The sequence below is a fragment of the Podarcis vaucheri genome (assembly GCF_965113315.1).
Source record: "Podarcis vaucheri genome assembly, chromosome: 17".
In the NCBI taxonomy this organism is placed as follows: domain Eukaryota; kingdom Metazoa; phylum Chordata; class Lepidosauria; order Squamata; family Lacertidae; genus Podarcis; species Podarcis vaucheri.
The window spans coordinates 9,245,280-9,267,360 of NC_138755.1; the positions used below are offsets into that span (position 1 = coordinate 9,245,280).

Here is a 22,081-nt window from a genome sequence, read left to right on the forward strand (position 1 = left end):
TGATATTTCTTTATGTTTGTCAAAGCTGCAAGTTTTCCTTTAAACTATGGAAAAATCTTGTCTTCATAAAGGTTTAGTTGCCCGCATCAATAAATGCAGCGCTGCCTTAGCATCTTTTTTGCCACCATCCTTTTGTCTCTCTCCCCCCCCCCGCCAACTTAATAAAGGGAACAGCCTAAAGAATTTTGTGCAAATTTCCCCCACTGCTTCCCCTTGAAGCTTAGGTAAAGATTATCATAGTCAAACATCTTAATTAATTATAGTTAGCTACCAACTAGGAGTGCTTATGAGCTTCAACTCCTGGTTAAAAGCAATTCCTTATTAGTGTTAGCATCAGTGAATGTGTTACCTTTAGAAGTGATAAAGGTCAATGGAAGTAGTGATTTATTCATGAGGCTGGGAAGTGCGAGTGCATAATATGGTTGCCTGTCTGAGATCCATTAACTGGTTTAAGGGATCCTTCTCTCTTCACATCAGTTAAATCATCAAGTTGGAAAAGGATCCCAAGCGTCAGTTTAGCTCAACCCTTCCTGTGCAGGAATCACAGCTAAAGAATCCCTGGCAGATGGCAACCCAACATCTGTTTAAAAATGGTAGTCTGTTCCACTGTCAAAACAGCTCTTATCAGAAAATTATCCCTAATGTTTAGTCGGAGTCTCCTTTCCTGTCATTTGAATCCATTGGTTCCTACCTTTTGGAGCAATAGAAAACAAGTTTGCTCCATCATCCTTATGACACACCTTCAGATAATTGAAGACTGAAGTATGTACCTCCTTCTCATGCAGTGTTAGAAACTCAGATTTATAAGCTAGGTGCCAATCATATGTTACGGTCACTACAGCAGAATGTCGATTTGCCAGGGGTTTGGACTAGATTACTCTCGTACCTTTCAACCCTACAATTCTATGATCTCAACTACATTGCTTGACTCTTACAGCAATTCACTTGTCCCAGTATGCAAGAAGAAGAATCACACACAACGGAAATTGTATTAACTATGAACTAAGGCAGAAGTTGTTGCCATCCTGGAGCCCAGAAATCTCCATTTAATCGCAATTGAACCCACGCTAGTAGCAAAAGGTGCCTGAGAAATTTTGAACACTGTTCTCAGATGCTTTTCACCAGTCTGTTTAACTGTTTACCTAGATATTTTGTAACTGGGGTTGAGACTTTCCATCACCTGTGGTTCCCCTCATGCTTGTAGAGTTTGGCATCCTTACAGGCTGTTTTTTTATACCCCTGGCTAGCTTTTCTCCTTAGGAAACACTAGCTTCAGAATAGCAATTTTCTTCTGAACCACTGTGGGAGGAAAACAAATTCTGCCTCCACACATGTTCTGACCCCATTAATCATCATCTCCGGCAACTAATGCAATGTACATTTTTTAAAAAATTCCTACGAGAAGATTTTAAAGGAAGGGTGGCTAACCTTTAACCATTCAGGGGACTTCCGGGGTGGCGCCATCGGTAATGGCGGATTCCCTCTGATCTGGAGGGACGGGCTCCACGGAAAACGGGTCTTTTCCGCTACGGCGAAGCGGGGACCCTTTAAAATATCACAGGCAGATGAAGCCTGTGACCATGGGACTCGGCGGGCACCTTTCGCGCCCCCCAACTCGTAAAGAACCCAGTAACGGGCTCCGGAGCGAAGAGGGGCTAGTGGCATAGTGCTGAGAGTCAACTGCTTCTGGGACTTCCGGGTTAGCGCGATCGGCTAATGGCGGATTCCCTCCGAGCTCCGGAGGGAATCGGCTCCGTGGAAGACGGGTCCTGCCACGGCGGTGACGCGGGGACCCTCAGAAACCACAGGCGCTGAAGCCTGTGGACTTGGTGACTCGGCGGGCACCATTTGCGCCCTCCCTGACCCGCGAAGAAGCCTTTTTAAAGGCTTCAGAGCGGGTGACGGAGAGTGGCATGGTGCTGTGAGTAGACCGCTTCTTCTATGGAGTGAAGCCGCGAGCCATGGCCGGAGAGTGCTGACTTCTTCCTTTGAACATTTGGACTGCAAAAGTAACAACCGGTGAGTAGTACGGAAATTGGACTTAAAAATCTTTCTTTTAAATTTGGCACGACCGGGGGATGTGTTAAAAGGAAGTCCGCCCCCCGTCTTGTAGAATTGGATAACTAAGGTCAAGAGACCACTTTTCTCTTTGCGAGACAAAAGTTATTAATTCCACGATTTGGCACTATAAGTATTTTGCTGGAGGATAAGAACTGATTTTAAGGAGCTGATGTGCAACCCCCCGGGATCCGGGAGCAATCCGCGAGAGAGCCTGTTGAGGAGATATACAGCTGTCAAACGAGCTGTCAAAGTTAGAAAAATTTGCCTTCTGTTATTTCTGCTGGTTATTTTTGATACATTTGACTTTAAGTCGCTTGAAAATAAAGAAAAAATAAAAACAAAGTAACTAGACTGTTGGAGAAAGAACACTAAGTAACCAGAACCCCTCTAGAGGGGGTTCTGAGACATTACAATGGCTGCAGATGGAAAAATACAGGCTGAGCTGGATAGAATGTTCTTTCTCTTGGGAAAATTACAAGATCAGAGTGAAGCTCTGGCCACAGATGTTATTACCTTGAATTCTAAAGTAAATAATCTTGTTGATGGTGCCAAGGACTTGACTCAAGAAAATTTTGCAGTTGAACAAGAAGAGATATGTGCAGACTCAGAGGAGTGGGAAGGAGGAGCTGAAACGTTGCAGGTAAAAAAGGACAACCAGAGGCCTGTGAAAATGGATTACAAAGAAAACAAGACCTGGATGATGAAAATTTGGTTTGAACTTGAGAATGAAGATTGGAGAGATCCCCCCATGGGGAGATCGGAAGACCTATGGATTACAAATTTGATCAAGGTGAAAGTTGGAGCTTTTGGGACATTTGGGACATTTGGACTTAAAAGGAATAAGAAACATGATTCGGGCTCCACTTTTGAATATGGAGGTCTGGTTGGAAGAAACGTAGACCCCATTGGGACAGAGCTTCTCCGAGATTTGATGTTCATTATAAAGGACTACCAACAAAACCGGCAGAGAGGGACTGAAAGAGATTTGAGGGCCTCGGACGTGAGGGATCCGGGCTGAGAGCTGATAGATTGATGGATACTCTTTGGGGATCGAAACCGGGAAAGGGGGGTGCAAGAGTTTTGGAACCCAAAGGGTGCATAATTATATGTTGTTTTCTGTTATTTTGTTTTGTAAATATTATAAAAATTGGGAAATTTGTGGAAGGGAAATTGGGTCGACCTTAGAAAAGTACCGTATTTTTTGCACCATAACACTCACTTTTTTCCTCCTAAAAAGTAAGGGGAAATGTCTATGCGTGTTATGGAGGGAATGCCTACGGGTGGCATGCCTACAGATTTTCCTCCTCTAAAAACTACGTGCGTGTTATGGTCGGGTGCGTGTTATAGAGCGAAAAATACGGTATGTAAAGGAGGTGTATTTTGGTTTAATTGAGGTTTATAAGTTAAATTTGGTTAATTAAGAAGAATTAAGTAAAATATTAATGAGGTAAAAGTTGGAGATAAGAACTTGCTGAGTTAACTATTGGAGTTGGGATGCAGGAAGGGGAGGTGTGGGGAAGTCAGGGAAAGTGGTTAAGAAATTAGGGATTTGAAATTACATGTGTTTGTGTTTGTATGTCTATGTTGTGTATTGTCTGTGTTTGTGTAAATTGTGAAAACCCAATAAAAATTTTATAAAAAAAAAGAAAAGAGAGTCAACTGGTTCTTCCGTGGAGCGAAGCCGCACAGCCGTTGCCGGAGAGCGCTGCCTTTTTCCTGGGATAATTTGGCTATTAAAACAACTACCCGTGAGTAGCTCAATTTCGGACAATTGGACTTTAAACAACGACTTGTGAGTAGAAAGGAAAATTGGACTAAGAAATTCTTGTTAATTTGGTACTGAAACGGGAAGGTCTAAACAGGAAGTCAACCTTCCGTTTCCTGTAGATAGATTAAAGCAAAGACATGGCAAACTAGAGTTCAGAAAAACGTTTGTAAAGGATTAACTTCCATCATTTAAAATTGTTGAACCCCCTTCGGAAGCAGGAGAAGAGGGGGGAATTTTTCCGGACTGGTTAAACCTGCAGAAGAGAGTGTAAGAAAAGTAATTTTCCACCGTCTCTAACCTGGGAGCGGGGTGTCAGGACTGACGTTCTTGGGAAGTTCATTGACTATAGACAAACGTCTTTGACAGTCAGTTAAAAGAAGAGAAACATAGTGATTCCATTGTTCTCCTTCGCATTCTAAAGGAAAAGAGATGGATACAAATAAAAGTTCTTCCCCTAGAGGGAGCCTGTGAAACTGTTACAAAATTTGAACTGGGGAGCTCTGCAGCTGTAACAGATTAAGATCGTGGGAACAGACTTCTGACCTTGCATAACAAGGTATTCAGAAGCCCTGGTACGTGCTTTCTGCAAAACAAGTGCCTTACTGGAACAGTTACATGGGAAGACGGACTTGATGACTGTTGCAATCAGAAACTTTGGACAGGCAGTGGGTAATTATATAGAACCCACCCAGGAATTAACTCAAGAGTGTGCTCTGACAGATCAGACGAGGGAGGAGGATGTTGCCGGACCTCGGCTGGCAAAGATGGAGGGAGCTGTGGCCCAGCAGGAACATGAGTTGTTGGAACTGACAAATGAACTTGGAAAAAGCCAGATTTGGAGAGATAGAGTTTTGTTTGGTTTGGAAATGGGGGGTTGGATAGACCCCCCCCCATGCAGGGACGTTTTGATTTTTCAAGTCTGGCAATGGGCCGTGAGATGTTTGGGGTTGTGGGGGCTCTTAACTCTGGAGGGACTCTTAACTCTGGAGGGTCATGTGGCCAGCATGACTAAGCCACTTCTGGCGAACCAGAGCAGCGCACGGAAACGCTGTTTACCTTCCCACCGGAGCGGTACCTATTTATGTACTTGCACTTTGACGTGCTTTCAAACTGCTAGGTTGGCAGGAGCAGGGACCGAGCAACGGGAGCTCACCCCGTTGCGGGGTTTCGAACTATCGACCTTCTGATCAGCAAGTCCTAGGCTCTGTGGTCTTTTGTATGTCTCCCTAAATGAGTACTGAAGATAATGAAGGGTTAGCTGGATTTAATGGGTGATATTGGATCCCTTAAGTAGGATTTTACTTGGGATTACCTTAATAAATGCTTTTCAGTTGCCGGCGCAGCAACAGCAACCCCGACAATAATATTAAATTATTATTTTCAGGTGCAGGCACATTAATATGCATTATTTATTTTGATTTAAGACCTCTCTTCATCAGAGACCACAGGGTGATGTAAGAAATAATAATAACATTTACTAAATAAATAAATTAATGAAATTTATTAGAGTGCCTGTTTCAAAATATATCACAAATTGTGTGTGTGTTTTGGGGGGTGCTTTTCTTTTGTGCAAGTATTTAAATGTGTGATTTGCCTAGACTGGAATGCAGCAATTCTTAGTGTTTGGCACGATCCTAGAAAGGCTTACCTATATATAACATTTATATATCGGGTCACTGTGTTGATTTTTTGGTGTCCTTGAAAAGCTAGGGTGTACATATTTTAAACAGAAAAGTAAGTGCAGTTGTGGTTTTTTTCAACAGCATTGGAATAGATACTGACAATTCAAAGAAATTGCTCATTGCCACGGTGGACAACTGCTATGAGTTAACAAACAACCTGAAGTTCACAGGTAGGTGAACTTAAAGGATAAAAAAAATCATGTATATTTCAGCTGTTTTTAAAAAATGAGAGACTTTGACAAAATACATTTCAGGGTTTTATTTTGGATAGATTTTGTGTTACTTATCAGCATTTCTGTAGTTAGAAATGGAAAAGAGGTTGTTAAAATAACAAAAGCTTCAAGTTGCTAACAGTTTTTAGATAGTGGAGAAAGCTAGGGTCCCCATGATTAGGTTCATTGGGTTTTGTATATACGTGTGTAAAACGAGGTATCAGTTTTAAATTAAAGCAATTTATGTTCATTCTAAATGAAGTTAACCACTTTCCCGCAAAATATGTCTTAAAGAGGCAGTGTTTTCTACAGGAATATGTTGTTAAGTAAGGATGCTTCTGGGCATAGCCTTAAGTTGAATTTCACACAAATAAGATTTCTGGGTGTGAGAGAAAGTGGTAAAGAAGATCAGATGGAAAATATTCTGCTTCAGGTGACACACAGGCAGAGGGATACTACTAGAATCACAGTCCCAACAGTAGTCTGATGTCCAAACTCGTGATACAATGAGAGGCAAGGTGTGGGCAGTTCAAAATCCAAACACAGGGAATGTATGTATGTACATATGTACTTACTGCTGTAGCATAAACATACATTACAGTGGCTTTACAACAATAAAAAAAATAAAGCAAGACAGTAAAGTTATAGAAAATTAACAACTACTGAAAAGCAAAAAGAAATTTAAAACAAACACCAACAGACCATTGTGGGGGACATACCTAGGCCTGGTGGAATGGAAAAGTTTTCAGTAAGCATTTAAAAGTTGGCACAAGGGGCCTCCACTGAATCTCTGTTGTCCACATGTTCCACTGGACGGGGCCAATGACACTAAAGACTCAGGTTCTCATTGTTTTCAAACAAGCCTCACCGATTTGGAGAACGACCAGAGACTCTCCTGCAGATGATCTCAGTGATTCAGCTGTAATGTAAGGGTTCAGGCGATCTTTGGACTGGGCTCTATCTAGGTCTTGCTGGAGAATGTGGGATCCCTAAGGCAGACTCCAGCTGTCTGTGTCTGTACAGACACTTCCTAACTCTCATCTAAAGTCCTGGAGGTCTTGGGACACAACAGCCATAGTAACCCTCTGTTGGTGTCTGTCTGGTAGATTTAATGACAAAAAGGAGGGACTGAGAAATGTTGGCTTATCCTGAGGTGACTGGCCCTGCTTTCTAGTACTGGGTGATGAGAGAAGGAAGTGGATTCTAGTCAGGAACTGGTGTTATCCTTTGTTCTGATGTAACAATATCAATTGAATGGTATCAGATTGTATCTTTTTTAGGAAACAGAAGAAGCAAAAGCAACCTGGTGTTTCGTACATTAATAACCTTAATAGTAGGATGCTGCTGTGTAGGCTTCGGGAAATTGGAAGAAAAGACTTGTGGCACCGTGTGGGCAGGGCTTGCCTTTAGCCAGTAGCTCCTAGGAATGGTATCAGCTGGTGAGCTGTGATTCAACTGGGGAGTGGCAGGGAGGCAAATGGGGTAAGAGGTACAGCTGGCTGAAAACGCTACTGACAAAGACTATGGGGAAGGCGAGGAGAAAAGGCCACACATCTTTACTCAGCCAGGGGGATGGGGAGATGCAGATAACGCAGCTTCCTTCTGTGAAGAACATGGAAGGGCTGTCCATGAATTAGTGACAGGTAAGAGGCTTCTGAACAGACTATGCTGGGAGAAATGGAAGGGGGGCTTTGGAAGAAAATACACGAACACCAGGAAATAAAGCCTGTTTATCTGCGTCACGTTAACCTGGTTGAAAGATTTCCTGTGAGCATAAAGGCCCTGATCCATGGGTGGGGTGGAAGTAAGTCCCAGTCATACTACATTATCCAAAGGTACTCCCGTTATTCTCTCTTTTTTCCCCCCCGAAGCACAAATGGTGATGTTTCCAGAGCAGCACATAACTATGTCATGCTGTGAACCACTGATCATGTATTTTTCCTCTGACAATGAAACACAAATGGTTTGGGGGCTTTGTTTCTCACTAATAATGAATTATCTTGCCCTAGGATACTATCTTGAACAACATCGTTGAAAATGTCTACTCCTGATCCTCCAATGGGAGGAACGCCTCGTCCGGGGCCTTCTCCTGGGCCTGGGCCTTCTCCTGGTGCTATGCTGGGCCCCAGCCCTGGACCGTCTCCAGGTTCTGCACATAGCATGATGGGCCCCAGCCCCGGGCCACCATCAGCAGGACACCCTATACCACCACAAGGGCCCGGAGGTTATTCTCAGGACAACATGCATCAGATGCATAAGGTAATAAACCACAACATAGCTTTGCTTTTGTGTATATATAATATACTACTGTGCTCTCCTGGTGTGGAAAATCAAGTGATCTTTGTCGCAATCTTCCTTCTTTCAACGTCCCCTCCCCAGTAAAATGTAGCACATCTCGTCTCAGTCTTATGTTTCAGCATAAGAAATAGAGGCCTTCCCCTCGCAGGTCCATACTTTAGAAATTTAATATTTTAGTTCTCTGGTTTTAACCACATCCTGGGGCTTCAGGTGACTGTTTCTACGTGGTACTGAGACTTGCCTTTTTCCAGATTGTGTTAACCCCCAAAGTTTCAGGCAATTTTTCCGTTCTGAAAAGTGTTTCATTGCTATCTTGCTGTGTGAAATGTCCATACATCTTTTAAAATTAGGCCATCTTGTACATTTTTGAAAGAAGGTAGAAACTTAGCAGTGTTGGTGGGCATACTTATTACCTAAGTCACACACACTGCAAGAGCACCTTAACCGACAGGTGTTTAGAAACGGAACTTTAATGTTCAGTGAAATGTGTGTAGTAGCAGTTCTCAATAAGCTGGTTTGCACATCCCATTGGTTTCATATCGTGCACACTTAGAAACTGTTCCAGTGAAACAGCTATTTAAATGGATTTTCGATATTTGTTTTTATATTGTTGTTGCAGCCAATGGATTCCATGCATGAGAAGGGAATATCTGAGGATCCTCGTTACAGCCAAATGAAGGGCATGGGAATGAGGGCTGGTGGGCACACAGGAATGGGACCTCCTCCTAGTCCAATGGATCAGCATTCTCAAGGTATTGCTTTCTTAAGATTAATGTGCATCAGATTGCAGATTAACTCTGTATTCTTGATATAAATTACAGAATCTGAGATTGTTTTTAAGCAAGAAAAAGAGTTTCAATTTTGGTGGTACTGGATAAGTTGCTGCTTTTACAACTGGGCAGATGTAGCAGGCAGTAAGAGCACTGCTTTCTGTTACTGATCTGACTGAGAACCACCTCTGTAGACTTTCAGCATACATTTGAAGCATTTGTGCTCTTTATTCCTAGCAAATTTTGGCATTATTATGGTGTGCGTTTTTAAATAAAAACAGCTGTATATTATATTGTTGTATCCCGCCTTGGAACCTTACGGTGAAGTGTGGGTAAGAAATATTTTGAATAAATATCTCGTTTTAAATGGCTAATTAAAAATTAAAATTAGATAAACGTAGTATCTGTAAAATGCAAAAGCATGTTTAAAATATAATTGTATTTAAAGCTTGATTACAGCAGATTGATCTCTCTCCCTCTGTCTGCGCACTCTTCTCTCTAGGTTACCCTTCTCCCCTTGGTGGTTCTGAACATGCATCGAGTCCAGTTCCAGCTAATGGTCCTTCTTCTGGCCCCCAGATACCCTCTGGTCCTGGAGGAGTCCCATTAGATGGTACTGACCCCCAAGCGCTAGGGCAGCAGAATCGTGGCCCGACTCCTTTTAACCAGAATCAGCTGCATCAACTGAGGGCTCAGATAATGGCCTACAAGATGCTTGCCAGAGGCCAGCCTTTACCTGACCATCTTCACATGGCCGTGCAGGGGAAAAGGCCAATGCCTGGAATGCAGCAGCAAATGCCAACTCTACCTCCACCTTCTGTATCTGGAACAGGACCAGTGCAAGGACCAGGGCCTGCACCTGGACCAACACCTCCGAACTACAACAGACCTCATGGTGCGTACAGGCTTAAGTGCATTATTCTGGGGAGGTTGGCCACAGAGTAACCCACTTCTGCTAGAGCCACACCTCCTTCTCCCTCTCCCATTTAAGGAGTGATGCAAACAGTGGAGGAAGAAAAACCTTACTCTGTGTGTATGTGTCTGTCCAATGTATGCACAGGTATGGGAGGGCCTAACATGCCCCCTCCTGGACCCTCAGGAGTTCCCCCAGGAATGCCCGGGCAGCCCCCTGGTGGACCCCCAAAGCCCTGGCCTGAAGGTAAGACCTTTGTGAGGGCAGGATTAATTGAAGTTTAGCTTTTTTAAAAAAAGTTGTATAAATACATTTTGCATGAACAGCAAAATCCTATAAAAACTTGAAGGATGCAACTGTACTTATTGTTGAGTTTTGTTACATTAAACTAGGATGGCTACCCCTATATAATCCATGCCATATCACATTGTTTCAGTGATACCAATCTGGCCATTTTTTTCGGAGTTGAAAGTGATAATTCTTAAGATATGTGTTCAAAATCAGTTTGAAAACTGCCACTGAATTACAGTTCTAATTTTTGTGCATGAATTATTATTAAATTTATTTTTATGACATCTCTGATACCTCAACCCAGCTCCTCTTCTCCCCCTCCCCCGATTGTTGTGGTGCCAATGGTGACCCACTTTAGGACAAGCTGTTATGATCCACCTTTGGATCCCACTCCAGTAGTTGAAGACAAGTGCTTTAAATAACTGCAAAGTGGGTTTCAAATCATGGGATTTAAAAACTTTAAGATATCTTTTGACTTGATTGATTCTGCTATCCATGCATAAACTGAACACCTCCAAGCTAGTCTGCAGCACCATGAGGCTGAAAAAGATTACAGAACTCCTCAGCCATCTTGATGTTTCAAATCCAGAAATTCTATAACTTCCACCATTGGAAGGTATAAGTACCATTAGAAACTCCAGGTCACATTGGAACACATTGGAAAGTCAACTTCTGGGGATTACTGTATTAAATTTGAGGTAATTTGGCACTGATTTGTTAAAAAACAATAAATATTCATTGGCAAAAAAGGGGAACTTCTGCCTGACAAATGGAGTCATCTTCAAGTAGGATAAGATCAACTCCTGAAAACCGCAACATATTCAGACCACTTTCTTTTTGTTCTGAATTTTTGTTTACTTTCCTCACTTAAAAAGGCCTCTGGGACTTGCCTCAGCAGGATCCAAACTCCATTTTGTAACATACAGTTTTGAGGAGGAAAATGGGCACTAGCTGTCTGAGGCCATCGGAACAAGGTGGTGGTTTGGGGGTATGTTTTGATGCTAGTAGGAGAAGCTACTGTGCAAACTGCTGAAGGTGTTATTAGTGTATCAGAGATTTCATGTAGCTGGTTTTGCCAGCTTCTAGTTAGATTCCCTTTATGTTCTGTATTTTTTGATCCAGTCCTCCCAGCCATAGAGCTCCTGCAATATTTAGGTTTTTCTCCCAAACCAGATAAGCAGATATTTTACTCTTTGGAATGGTTCTTATTGATGGCTCATTTTCTCTAGACAAGCACACCAAATAGAGTTAGAAAGTTGTAAACATTCCATGACATCACAGCAGCTTAATGGCTTGAATAAAATGGTGGTTGAATAGTAATAGTTGTCAAACAGTTTTCAGCTTATTATTATAGGCCAAATAGTGGAATAGGTGTTCGCATTTAGTGCTCCTTTAATTCATTATAGAGATCACTATAAGAGGGTGTGGTATTTTTTCAGGTCATTTCCTGGGTTGAGAGCCAGTCTCATGAGTAGATGGAATGGCAGGTGTATACAGCGGAGGCCATAGCAAGCCACAGTGGGAAGTGGTTGACTTTCTCTTAGCTTACTGTATAAGATGTCTGTGAGGATGAGCAGGGGAGCAGAACACCACTATCTCCTGTCTTGAGCTGCTTGCAGGAAGGTTGGGTTAAATTATAACAAAACTATTATTCAGCTGTTTAAATGTAGAAATTGGTCCTTGAACACTGCAGTCTTTATGCTCATATGTGCTTATATCAGGCTCTTACACGAGGGAGTCTTTAACAGCCTTCTTCCTACCAACGTTGTTCTATAGGACCAATGGCAAATGCTGCAGCCCCTACTAGCACACCTCAGAAACTGATTCCTCCTCAGCCAACAGGCCGTCCTTCACCAGCACCTCCGGCGGTACCTCCAGCAGCATCCCCTGTAATGCCTCCCCAAACTCAGTCACCGGGACAACCAGCCCAACCTGCCCCAATGGTGCAACTCCACCAGAAGCAAAACCGTATCACTCCAATCCAGAAACCAAGAGGACTTGACCCAGTTGAAATCCTTCAAGAGAGGGAGTACAGGTGAAAATGTAGCTACTACAACCTTAACTGTTTCACTGGTGCTTCGGGGCAACAGGTTGACTTTAATGAAGGCTGCATTCAGTGAAGTGACTTTTGGGGGCCTGTTAGCACTATTCTAGTCTTGGTCTTCATTGTGCTCTCATGCTGGAACAGCAGGAGAATGTTATTAGCAAACCTGTGTTTGACCAAAGCCAAGTGTTACAGCTTTGTCCCTTTGCAGAGGGGTGGATTTAGGTTTATCTTGAACCTGTGTTGCCTTTCTCTTAGCTTCCTGACCCCTTGGTGGATAACTGCCGTAGCTGATATCTCTTGTTTAGACATGATAAAAGACCTAAACAAATGCATTGTTTGTCTTAATCTACTGTGTCAGACTGCAGGCTCGCATTGCTCACAGGATACAAGAACTTGAAAACCTTCCTGGGTCACTGGCTGGTGACTTGCGAACCAAAGCTACCATTGAACTTAAAGCACTACGGTTGCTTAACTTCCAGAGACAGGTAGGCTTAGTTCCATAGCTGGAACTCCTGTTGCTCAAGACTATTTTGGAAATCGGAATCACATATTTTACTCAAGGGTTTTGTCACTTAATGAAACGTACAAGAGGCAGCATTTCAGATTGAGTAGCTTCATTTCAATAAAATCAGAAGCTTAAAATGTGACAACCATCTCCTGGTCTTCCAGGGTCAGTTACTTGCTTTTCTGGTAATTTTTTTGTTTAGATACAGGCATGGTTTCATAATAGAGGACCAAATCAATTGTCAGGTGTGCCAGTGCTGTTTTGTATTCATAGAAACGTATCTTGAAAGCAAGAGGTGCTAACTTGTGCCAATACTACCTTGGTGTCGTCTTTTAACACCTGGCCTACCTGTTTTGCTTGAAGTGCCAGAATTTGTTTGTGCCTTAGGCAAATATGTCTCTGTGTTTATGAACTGGAATAATTTTCTATTTATGTCTGCCTCATATTTATATATCATAAGATAGTTAAAAGAGCTGGCAATTCCGTAGCTTTCCTTTTGAAGAGAAAATGACCAGATAGCCATACCAGTGTAGATAAGTCCTTCAAAATGCACTTACTGTTCTTTTCCTTTCTTCCATTTCTTTTCTGCTTCTTTGTCTCCCATTTTATCCATGCTCCTCTTCTTTCCCTTTCTGTTCTCCTTTCAGCATTCCCTTCTCTTTCTACAGTTATCCACCTTATTATGTCTTCCTTCTCCACTCTGCTTCCCCCACAAATTATTGTTTGGTCTTCTGCATATCTTTATTGAATCCATGTGCATCTCCCCCATGCCATTCTTCTTTTCTCCAGTGCTCCCACTCAATAATTTTCCACCCAGCCCAGCCATTTTTTAAATTTACATTTAGCTTTATTATTATTAACCTTTTTTTCTCCAAAAGCCTTTCCTGGACTAGGCCTCACTTTGAATCAAGGTGTTTCAGAGACCTTGGATTTTCCTCTTCACCTATCCTTCCTCTGTTGTGTTTAGCAACTCCTCTTTCTGAAGGGCATTTTGGGGGTGGTTGTGCTCATCTAAGTACTGTTAAAAAAAAAGAATAAGGAGCAGGTGGAGTTACTTGAATAACAAAATAGAAATAATAAGCAATATCATCATCATTTTATTTGTGTGCCGCCTTTCCATAGTTGAAACTATGTTCAAGGCGGCTTACAACATGACAAGATTTACATAATTACAAACAGAAGTCATAAACAATAAATAAAATGCATCAAAAGTACACAACCTAATGGACACAATTTCCACATGAATAATAAGTTCTAAAACTAAAGATACAACTTCCAACTGGAAGATTGTAATTGAAAATGAATAAATTATTTAATAAAACTAAAGATAAAACAATATCAGTAACAGTAACAGCTCTCTCAACCCCCCAGAATCAGTACTCCAGTCCAAGAATCTGTTCAACAGCCTCAACTTTTGTAGCTGGAGTCAGTCAGCACTCCACTCTCCCAGGCCAGATGGGAAAGGGCCAGTAAGGCAGGGTGCAGGTCTTCTAGGGCTCACAGCCAAGATGGTCTCATTTAAAACAACACAGATAAAAATTTAAAACAATTTAAAAGAGGAGCCCTCGGTGCTAAGCAGCAGCTGCAGTCCTTGTGAAACCTGTCAAGCCCCGCCCCAAGCCAGGTGGAGAGAAGCAAGGGCAGGGCCCTTTAGGCCCTCAGCAGGCAGTCCTATCAATCATTTGAGGTGGCTATCCATGTATATATGCTTTGTTGTCCTGCCTTGCTTGGAATTCTAGTGGTTGGGGCTCTGAGGTTCAAAGGAACCTCAGATGTGAATACGTCTCATGCCTTTCAGCAGGGTCATGTGTGCATCTTCCCTGTTTAAATAGACTGATAAATGAAGGATCCCCTGAAACAGTGGTGGCCAAACTTGGAACTACAACTCCCATCCTCCCTAGCTAACAGGACCAGTGGTCAGGGATGATGGGAATTGTAGTCCCAAAACAGCCAGAGGGCCAAGTTTGGCCGTCGCTGCCCTAAAACATATTGGAGAATAGGCCCCTTCCTATTCATTTTCCTTACCTTGCCCATCCCTTTAAGGTATGTGTACGTATATATGAGATCTAAACCATTCTGGGGCTTTGAGACCATTTCTATAAATACCATGTTGTATAGTTTCTCCTTAAGTTTAGCACTTTCATTCACTCAGTTCAACACTAACACAATTAATGCTTTGCTTTTTCTTTTGAGAAACCACTAAAAAAGACAATTGCAAAAATATCTTCTTGTAATGTGCAGTTTTGGATATGACTTGGCAGGTACATGCCTTCCTTTCTCAACTTTCAGATCGGAATTGACTCTTTCTTTTAAAATTGTTGTTTCAAAGCTGCGTCAAGAAGTTGTGGTATGCATGAGAAGAGATACTGCTCTGGAAACAGCACTGAACGCCAAGGCATACAAACGTAGCAAACGGCAGTCCCTGCGGGAAGCTCGCATCACTGAGAAGCTGGAGAAACAGCAGAAGATTGAACAAGAACGAAAACGCCGGCAAAAACATCAGGCATGCAATTCTTCTGTTTTTATGTGAGATGGTGGTGTGGAGAGGAGGGTGGCAAAAAGAGCAGTGCCGTTGAATATTTATTATACTACTAATGTTTCCATTTTATTTTTCTACATGAAGTTACTGCATTTTTGTAGGTAACTAATATGCAGCAAACAAAGTAACCTCATCAATTTCTTGAATGAGGAGAAGGGAAAATTAGGTGGTGGGGTTGAAATCACTCCTAAATGTTAAGAAGGCTAAAGGGTTAAGAGAAGAGGGTTAAAAGAAGAGATAAAGGGAAGTAAAATGTATGGCAACAATGGAGGTGAAGAACTAGGTGCATCACTGGTCAAAGAGCTATTGAGAATATGGAGTTAACCATCTTTGGTATCCATCGCTGTGTGTCTGATTTCTTTAGCATAAAAAGTTAGCCTATCGCTGGCCTGTTTATTCAGAGAGGGAGATAGATGAGATTTCTAACGTTCTCTACAACAAACTTCTTAGCTACTAAAACGGTTCCTGTATTTTCAGATTATCATGTATTGGAACTGCCTAAACATAAGACTATGATTAAAATCTTAAATAAGAGTACACTGCACTGTTCTTCTTAGGACTAAATAAAAAAATTCCTTCCAGTAGCACCTTAAAGACCAACTAAGTTAGTTCTTGGTATGAGCTTTCGTGTGCATGCACACTTCTTCAGATACACTGAAACAGAAGTTGCCAGATCCTTCTATATAGTGAGAAGGTGGGGAGGGGTATTACTCAGAAGGGTGGTGGGAATAGGAGATTGGCAGATAGCTGAGTCGTCAACAGGCTCATCTCAGCTATCTGCCAAATTCCCATTCCCACCACCCTTCTGAGTAATACCCCTCCCCACCTTCTCACTATATAGAAGGATCTGGCAACTTCTGTTTCAGTGTATCTGAAGAAGTGTGCGTGCACACGAAAGCTCATACCAAGAACTAACTTAGTTGGTCTTTAAGGTGCTACTGGAAGGAATTTTTTTATTTTGACTATGGCAGACCAACACGGCTACCTATCTGTAACTGCTTAGGACTGTTGAGTAGCATTCCCACTACAATCCTGTGAGGTAGATTACAGCAGGCATAGGCAAACTCCAGCCCTCCAGGTGTTTGGGACTACAATTTCCATCATCCCTCGCTAACAGGACCAGTGGTCAGGGATGATGAGAACTGTCATCCCAAAACATCTGGAGGGCCAAGTCAGGGATGATGACAGTGGAGTAGAGATTTGAACCCAGGTCTTCATAGTCCAATCCCAAACCTCTTTCCACTGCATCTCACTAACAATAGGATAGGGTCATGTTCACTCCTTGTTCACCTTTGGCCACTCTCTGTATCTGAGGAGGAGATGTTTTTGATTCACTGAGTATCCTTTGGCTTACCATTCTCACACGACTGAGCCTACCTCAGAAACAATTTTGGTGTTCCCGTCAGGAGTTTATGGGCAGCTTGGTGTACATTGGGCTTCCCTGGAGGTTGCCTCAACCTGAGCACTCTGTTTGTCTGCTTCTGGCTTTGTGGAGATAAGACTAAAGGAAATTACAAACAGAAATTGAGATTTTGGCTGGAGGAAGGAAACCTAAATTATTGGAAGCAGTAAAGTCCTGCATAACATTTGCAACAGCTAAGAATGTGACTGGGCTTAATATGCAATTGAATACACTTGTAATGGGCATTTTGTGATTGCTGATATCACAGTTGTAGATTGCCAACAGTCTTCAGAGGCTCTGTCACAGGTGTATAAATTCTTTAATCCCTTTCGTGTTACATTTCCTTTTAGGAGTACCTCAATAGCATTCTTCAGCATGCCAAGGATTTTAAAGAATACCACCGATCTGTCACAGGGAAGATTCAAAAACTTACAAAGGCTGTGGCCACTTACCATGCCAATACTGAGCGTGAGCAAAAGAAGGAGAATGAGAGAATTGAGAAGGAGAGAATGCGCAGGTTGATGGTAAGGTTTGTTTCAAGATTGGAAACTAGAAATGTTTCAGGCATAAACTTTACCCAGCTGAGCTTGCAGTAGATTGCAGTTTGGTACACTTTGTTTTAAATTACTGTTGTTCCTAATTTAAAGCATTTTTTTTTAAAAGGCTGAAGATGAAGAAGGGTACCGTAAGCTAATTGATCAAAAGAAAGATAAGCGCTTAGCCTACCTGCTTCAGCAAACAGATGAATATGTGGCCAACCTCACAGAGCTGGTGAGACAGCACAAGGCTGCCCAAGTTGCAAAGGAGAAAAAGAAGAAGAAGAAAAAGAAGGTAAGCTGGAGTTCATTAACTTGCTGTGATCAATAATGCTGATGAAATGCAAACTTCGTATAAGCATTTGGGTTGGAAGATGCTTTTCATTTCCTTTCAGGCCTTTGGTTGTGTGCTTCTGAACAGGGTCCAATTCTCTAGTTATTTTTTGGCATAAACAACATAGCATTGGTATCATAGCAGATCAGAATAGATCACACAATATCCATAAATAAAACACACACAAAGCAATTGCTGTTAAATAGATTACCATTTCAACATTTTATGTTAAAACCAGTCCCTTTTCATGAACAAATAATATGACTAAAGCATCTAACTGTTTTGTCATAACCTGTTAGATTTCTCACGTCATCTTTTGAAGCTGCCTAGAAGGTCCAGAATATGCAAAACATACCAGCTCTTCACATTTTGTTGTGGAACATGTTGCCATAGCCATTTCTGGACATCTAAGGAAATACCTTGCTCCAAATCCCTTTCCCATAGCAAGCAGCCGGTTTGTGGTCCCTTCTCAAAATCTTCCTGCTTTAAGGAACATAGATGTTTCTGTGTCTGAGTGCAATTAATTAAATCAAATTTATTTCCTTTAAAGCTTCCAGTTTTCTATATGTTGCCTTGGAACATGTTTCTGCTGTATTTGTACTAGATCTTTAAAATTTTGTAATGTGGGTCTTGGTAATGCAATAAGCAAGTTATATACCCATTCTCAATTGAGCATGGGAGGTATCCAAGTGGATTACAATCTCCCCTATTGATTGGAAGGCAAGAATCACATGAACAGCTTTTTCCTGGAGACTTCTCCTGGTCCTTCAGTTCATTTTATGCTTTTGCTTGGAACAGATCGTACTTGCTACTCCTGCGTTTTATTCCTGAGCCCCAGGCCTGTTTTTTCTCCTCCATTCTGTTAGTCTCTTGTTTGTTTTCTCCTGATTACAGTCTCTTCTTCTTCAGCATTCTTTTTTTAATTTTTTTTGTCTGAAAGCAAAGGAGGAAGAAACACTTTCTTATAATTCTACATTGGTTTGTTTCCTATATTGTTATTACCTGTTTTTTACTCCCTCTCCTCCCATACTCCTACAGGAAAAGGGATGATAGTCTCCAAAACTATGCTCAGCATTACATCATGACAGCATTATGTCAGGGTGGTCAAGTATTTGTGGAGTGCCTCAATATAGGAGGCAAGTTCCATCCTCCTGTCAATGTGCATGTCCTCAGGGAGCTGGTAGTGTTCCTTGGTTGACCCCAGTTGTTGATGTTGTAGCCACAGCCAGGAATGAGATCCTCATAGTGCTGCACCTACTTTACAAAGGATCACTGTGGCTCTTTTCTTCAGTACAAAACCATCCAGGATTCTTACTGTACTCGCTGCAGACATGCTCTCCAGCCAGCACCATTATCACCCACAAATGTTAGCCCTGCAGTGTCAAATGTGGGCCTCCAGAGGGCACATGATGACTTTGATTATACCAGGCACCCCCAAACTCAGCCCTCCAGATGTTTTGGGACGACAACTCCCATTATCCCTAGATAACAGGACCAGTGGTCAGGGATGATGGGAATTGTCATCCCAAAACATCTAGAGGGCCGAATTTGGGGATGCCTGGATTATACGGAGGAGATTGATTCAGAAGGAGAAGGTATTTTAAATGCACTAGCAGTGATTGAAACTTCAGTTCTCAGAGGGGATCAAAATGAATGGTTAAGTCAATGTCTACTGTTAACTTGACGATTATTAAGCCAGTCCTCTTGTTTTCACCATGACCTAGAGATCATTTTGAACCACCTGAAGGATCATGGGTTTCTCATGAGTCAAGACAAAAGTCATTCCACTTGCAGAATTCAGCATACGTGAGCAATGATAGATACTGCACAAGGCACATCCCCACTCTTCCTACTGAGAAGTTCTGCTTCACCATGACATCTATGGCCTCTAGCAGGACAGCAGAAATAATAGTTCTTGCCCAAGTTTTGGAACACATATTGCCATGGGAAAGTTTCTATTCTAGGCCACATCAGTGGGCACTTCTTTCATATCAAGTTGCCACTGTACACGCATTGCCTCTGGAAATTTATTTTTTCCAGAGCAGTCTGTGCTGGTGGACAAGATCAAGCAACTTCTCCAGGGGAGTCCTGATCAAGGACTTACTGTACATGAATAAATGCCAGTTTCTTAGGATAGGGAACCCACTGTAGGGGCACATGGGATATATCAGAAGCATCCCACAGCTTCAGCTGAAGGACCAGCAACTTCAGTTCCTCTTCTCCTTGTAATCTTTTCATTCTATCTGGTCACTGCACTCTGTAACTAAGAGAAATGCTGCTTGAGGTTCGTTGCTGTTTTTACCTCCTCCGTCACAATCCCTTTTCTTTTCGTGTCTTGGATTGTAAGGCTGAAGGCAATAAATGTTTTATCGCTGACATCTAGGAGCCTTTTTTTTGCTGAAGAGTGGGATAAAAGTGCCTTAAGTAAATAAAGTGTTTAAAAATGCAATTTCCTATTCTGTTAACAAAGGATTCATGTTCTTCCTTTATTTCCAGAAGGCTGAAACTGCAGAAGGACAGACACCGGCAATTGGACCAGATGGTGAAGTAAGATCCAATAGCAACAATAATCATAATAATATTCTCCCTATTCATGACTTTTCTAGCCACAGTTTAGTGTGCTGATCTGTAGCCATTGGTCATAACACTCTAAAGTGCTATGGAACAGTCATCAGATACTGTTCCGTTTCATTCCTTCCCTATGTCCCAATTCCTTATAATAGCTAAATGGATATTCCATGTTCAGAAGGACACAACAGCCCAGGGACTGAGTGCTTTGGCCTTCATGCCCTGCTTAACATGCTGCAGGACTAGAAAAGACCAATGGGGTGACCTGACATAAGCAGTTCTTGTGTTCCCAGTGTGCTCTCACTACTTGTGCTAGTCTGACCATCAAGAGCAGCACTGTATTTATATCCTTGAAGGATTTCGGGGAGTTTTGTACTTTATAATCCCAAGCAAATGTTAAGGACGTTCCATTAAAAAGGCATTGTTCCCTTCCACTTAACCCAAGCCAGAGCCACCATGTTCTTAGACCTAAACAGAAGAATCGTATAGAATACTTTACCAGAGCCCTGTCCAGCCATCAAGGCATGAAAATGACAGTTTCAAAAACGGAGAGCAACTGCCTATGTTGCTTTTGTGCTGGCAATAACCTCTTCTCATCCTGTAAGTTCTGTTGCATGCCTTTTCAATGTTTGGTCCTTTCCTTACGTTCTCTTATATGTTTTGCTTCCCACTGAAAAGCTCACCTGATTTTGTGGAGCAGATTCCTTGGTGGTAGTAGCAGGTTCCACCTGAGGCTCAGGATCCGTGTCCTGAACCTTGGTCTGTTTTGGATGGTCTGGACAAAGCGGAAGGCATGGAAACCCAGCACTTGAGCCACAGGCTTAGATTAAGGTTTTTGACTATGTGGAAATGAATTTTGGAGGATAGCCAGCATCAACATTCACAGGAGAAAATTGAAAGAAATGTTAAAAACAAGTTTCTGATTGCTTCTTGAAAATCAAACCTTCCCTGGTAGGCCAGAAGCTGTACTAACTTGCCACAGTCAACCCAGCTGATGGTTCTTTACAAACTTGTCAAACTGCCCAACATTTTTGGTAGTTTTCCCTCAGACTAGCATTTATATACCATTAATACAAAGAAAAGACAGTAGTTATATCATTAGAGCATCAGGTCTCTTACGTGATCAAGGACTTTGCCTGTATAGTAAAGGAATAACCCTTCCTGTAAGATCCTAGCTAAATTAAACTGATAAGCCATTTAATTTGTATCCGTGCAAGTAGCAAAAGGCAACTAGTTCTAATTCTAAAAACAACTAAATCTAAATATATATATATAAAATATTTAGGAATAAGAAAATGAAAAACTCAAGAAAACGATGTAATAACTTCTTCCACCTCCAACAGTCAGTTAGAAATGAGTATATTCAAACAGCTGTTGTGATGACCTCATTTACCAACCAGCATTGTTGTCTAAGCATGACTTCATAGAGGAAAGAGAGAAGAATGGTGATTGGCTGACTAAATGTTCCTGCTTATAGGGGCTTTTCACAAGCTTTATATGATCATATTTCAATATCTGCTTCTTAGGAGGGTCAGCAGAATCATTAGCCTGAAGAAGTTATGGTTGCCTGCTGCCCATATTAAAAAAACCTCAACTAGCATGTTTTTGTGCTTTTCAACAAAGATTGTTCTTCAGAAATGTGCCAGTGAAGCTTAATATGAACATAGCTGTTTCACTGCGGTTAAAGGCAATTTGAGCACCAGCTCTCCGAAAGGTTCAAAGAAGAAACTACAAAACTGCTTTTGAACAATTGAGCAGAAAATAAATGAGCTGCTTAAGCAGAAAGATGAACTAATGAAAAAGCTTGAAAACTTGTTGTTGAAAATTAAACAGGAAACACACAAGTGTTGCCTCACGCAAAATGACCTCAAGAGTATTGTCAATGTGTTGAAAGTGATGGAGAAACAGATAAAAAAAGGAGACTCACCACCATGTTGAAATACAGCTAAGTTTGAAAAATGAGCTCTGCAAGGAACATGAAGGTTTTGGAAAAGATCATAATAAAAAAATTCCTTCCAGTAGCACCTTAAAGACCAACTAAGTTAGTTCTTGGTATGAGCTTTCGTGTGCATGCACACTTCTTCAGATATTTTTTATTTTGACTATGGCAGACCAACACGGCTACCTATCTGTAACTGGAAAAGATCATGAAAGG

The 22,081-nt window shown here is 41.8% G+C and overlaps 1 protein-coding gene and 1 long non-coding RNA gene across 14 annotated transcripts in view; one reads left to right on the forward strand and one right to left on the reverse strand.

Moving 5' to 3' along the window:
* SMARCA4 (SWI/SNF related BAF chromatin remodeling complex subunit ATPase 4) overlaps nt 1–22,081 on the forward strand; it is a 65,737-nt gene that overhangs the window by 7,473 nt on the left and 36,183 nt on the right. For 10 of the 11 annotated variants that reach the window (XM_082205763.1, XM_082205760.1, XM_082205765.1 and 7 more), the window contains exons 2-12: nt 5,593–5,681; nt 7,733–7,982; nt 8,641–8,773; nt 9,294–9,686; nt 9,852–9,950; nt 11,772–12,030; nt 12,401–12,527; nt 14,877–15,050; nt 16,839–17,012; nt 17,152–17,319; nt 19,855–19,905. In XM_082205763.1, the coding sequence (XP_082061889.1) occupies nt 7,761–7,982; nt 8,641–8,773; nt 9,294–9,686; nt 9,852–9,950; nt 11,772–12,030; nt 12,401–12,527; nt 14,877–15,050; nt 16,839–17,012; nt 17,152–17,319; nt 19,855–19,905 (1,800 nt within the window). In that variant the 5' untranslated portion in view covers nt 5,593–5,681; nt 7,733–7,760. Of the gene's footprint in view, nt 1–5,592; nt 5,682–5,827; nt 7,163–7,732; nt 7,983–8,640; nt 8,774–9,293; nt 9,687–9,851; nt 9,951–11,771; nt 12,031–12,400; nt 12,528–14,876; nt 15,051–16,838; nt 17,013–17,151; nt 17,320–19,854; nt 19,906–22,081 lie in introns of those variants that run through there. The other variant, XM_082205764.1, reaches the window with a different exon arrangement.
* On the reverse strand, nt 12,640–21,919 carry LOC309522478. Of its 3 annotated transcripts, none has more exons than XR_014215111.1 (6): nt 21,261–21,919; nt 20,610–20,765; nt 17,725–17,838; nt 17,215–17,275; nt 16,464–16,587; nt 12,640–13,565 (listed from the first exon to the last, which is right to left on the reverse strand). It is a non-coding gene; the product is annotated as an uncharacterized lncRNA (long non-coding RNA). The 3 variants fall into 3 exon arrangements; XR_014215112.1 differs by having other exon boundaries at nt 21,241–21,919; XR_014215113.1 differs by lacking the exons at nt 20,610–20,765; nt 21,261–21,919 and adding an exon at nt 20,870–21,170 and having other exon boundaries at nt 17,725–18,291.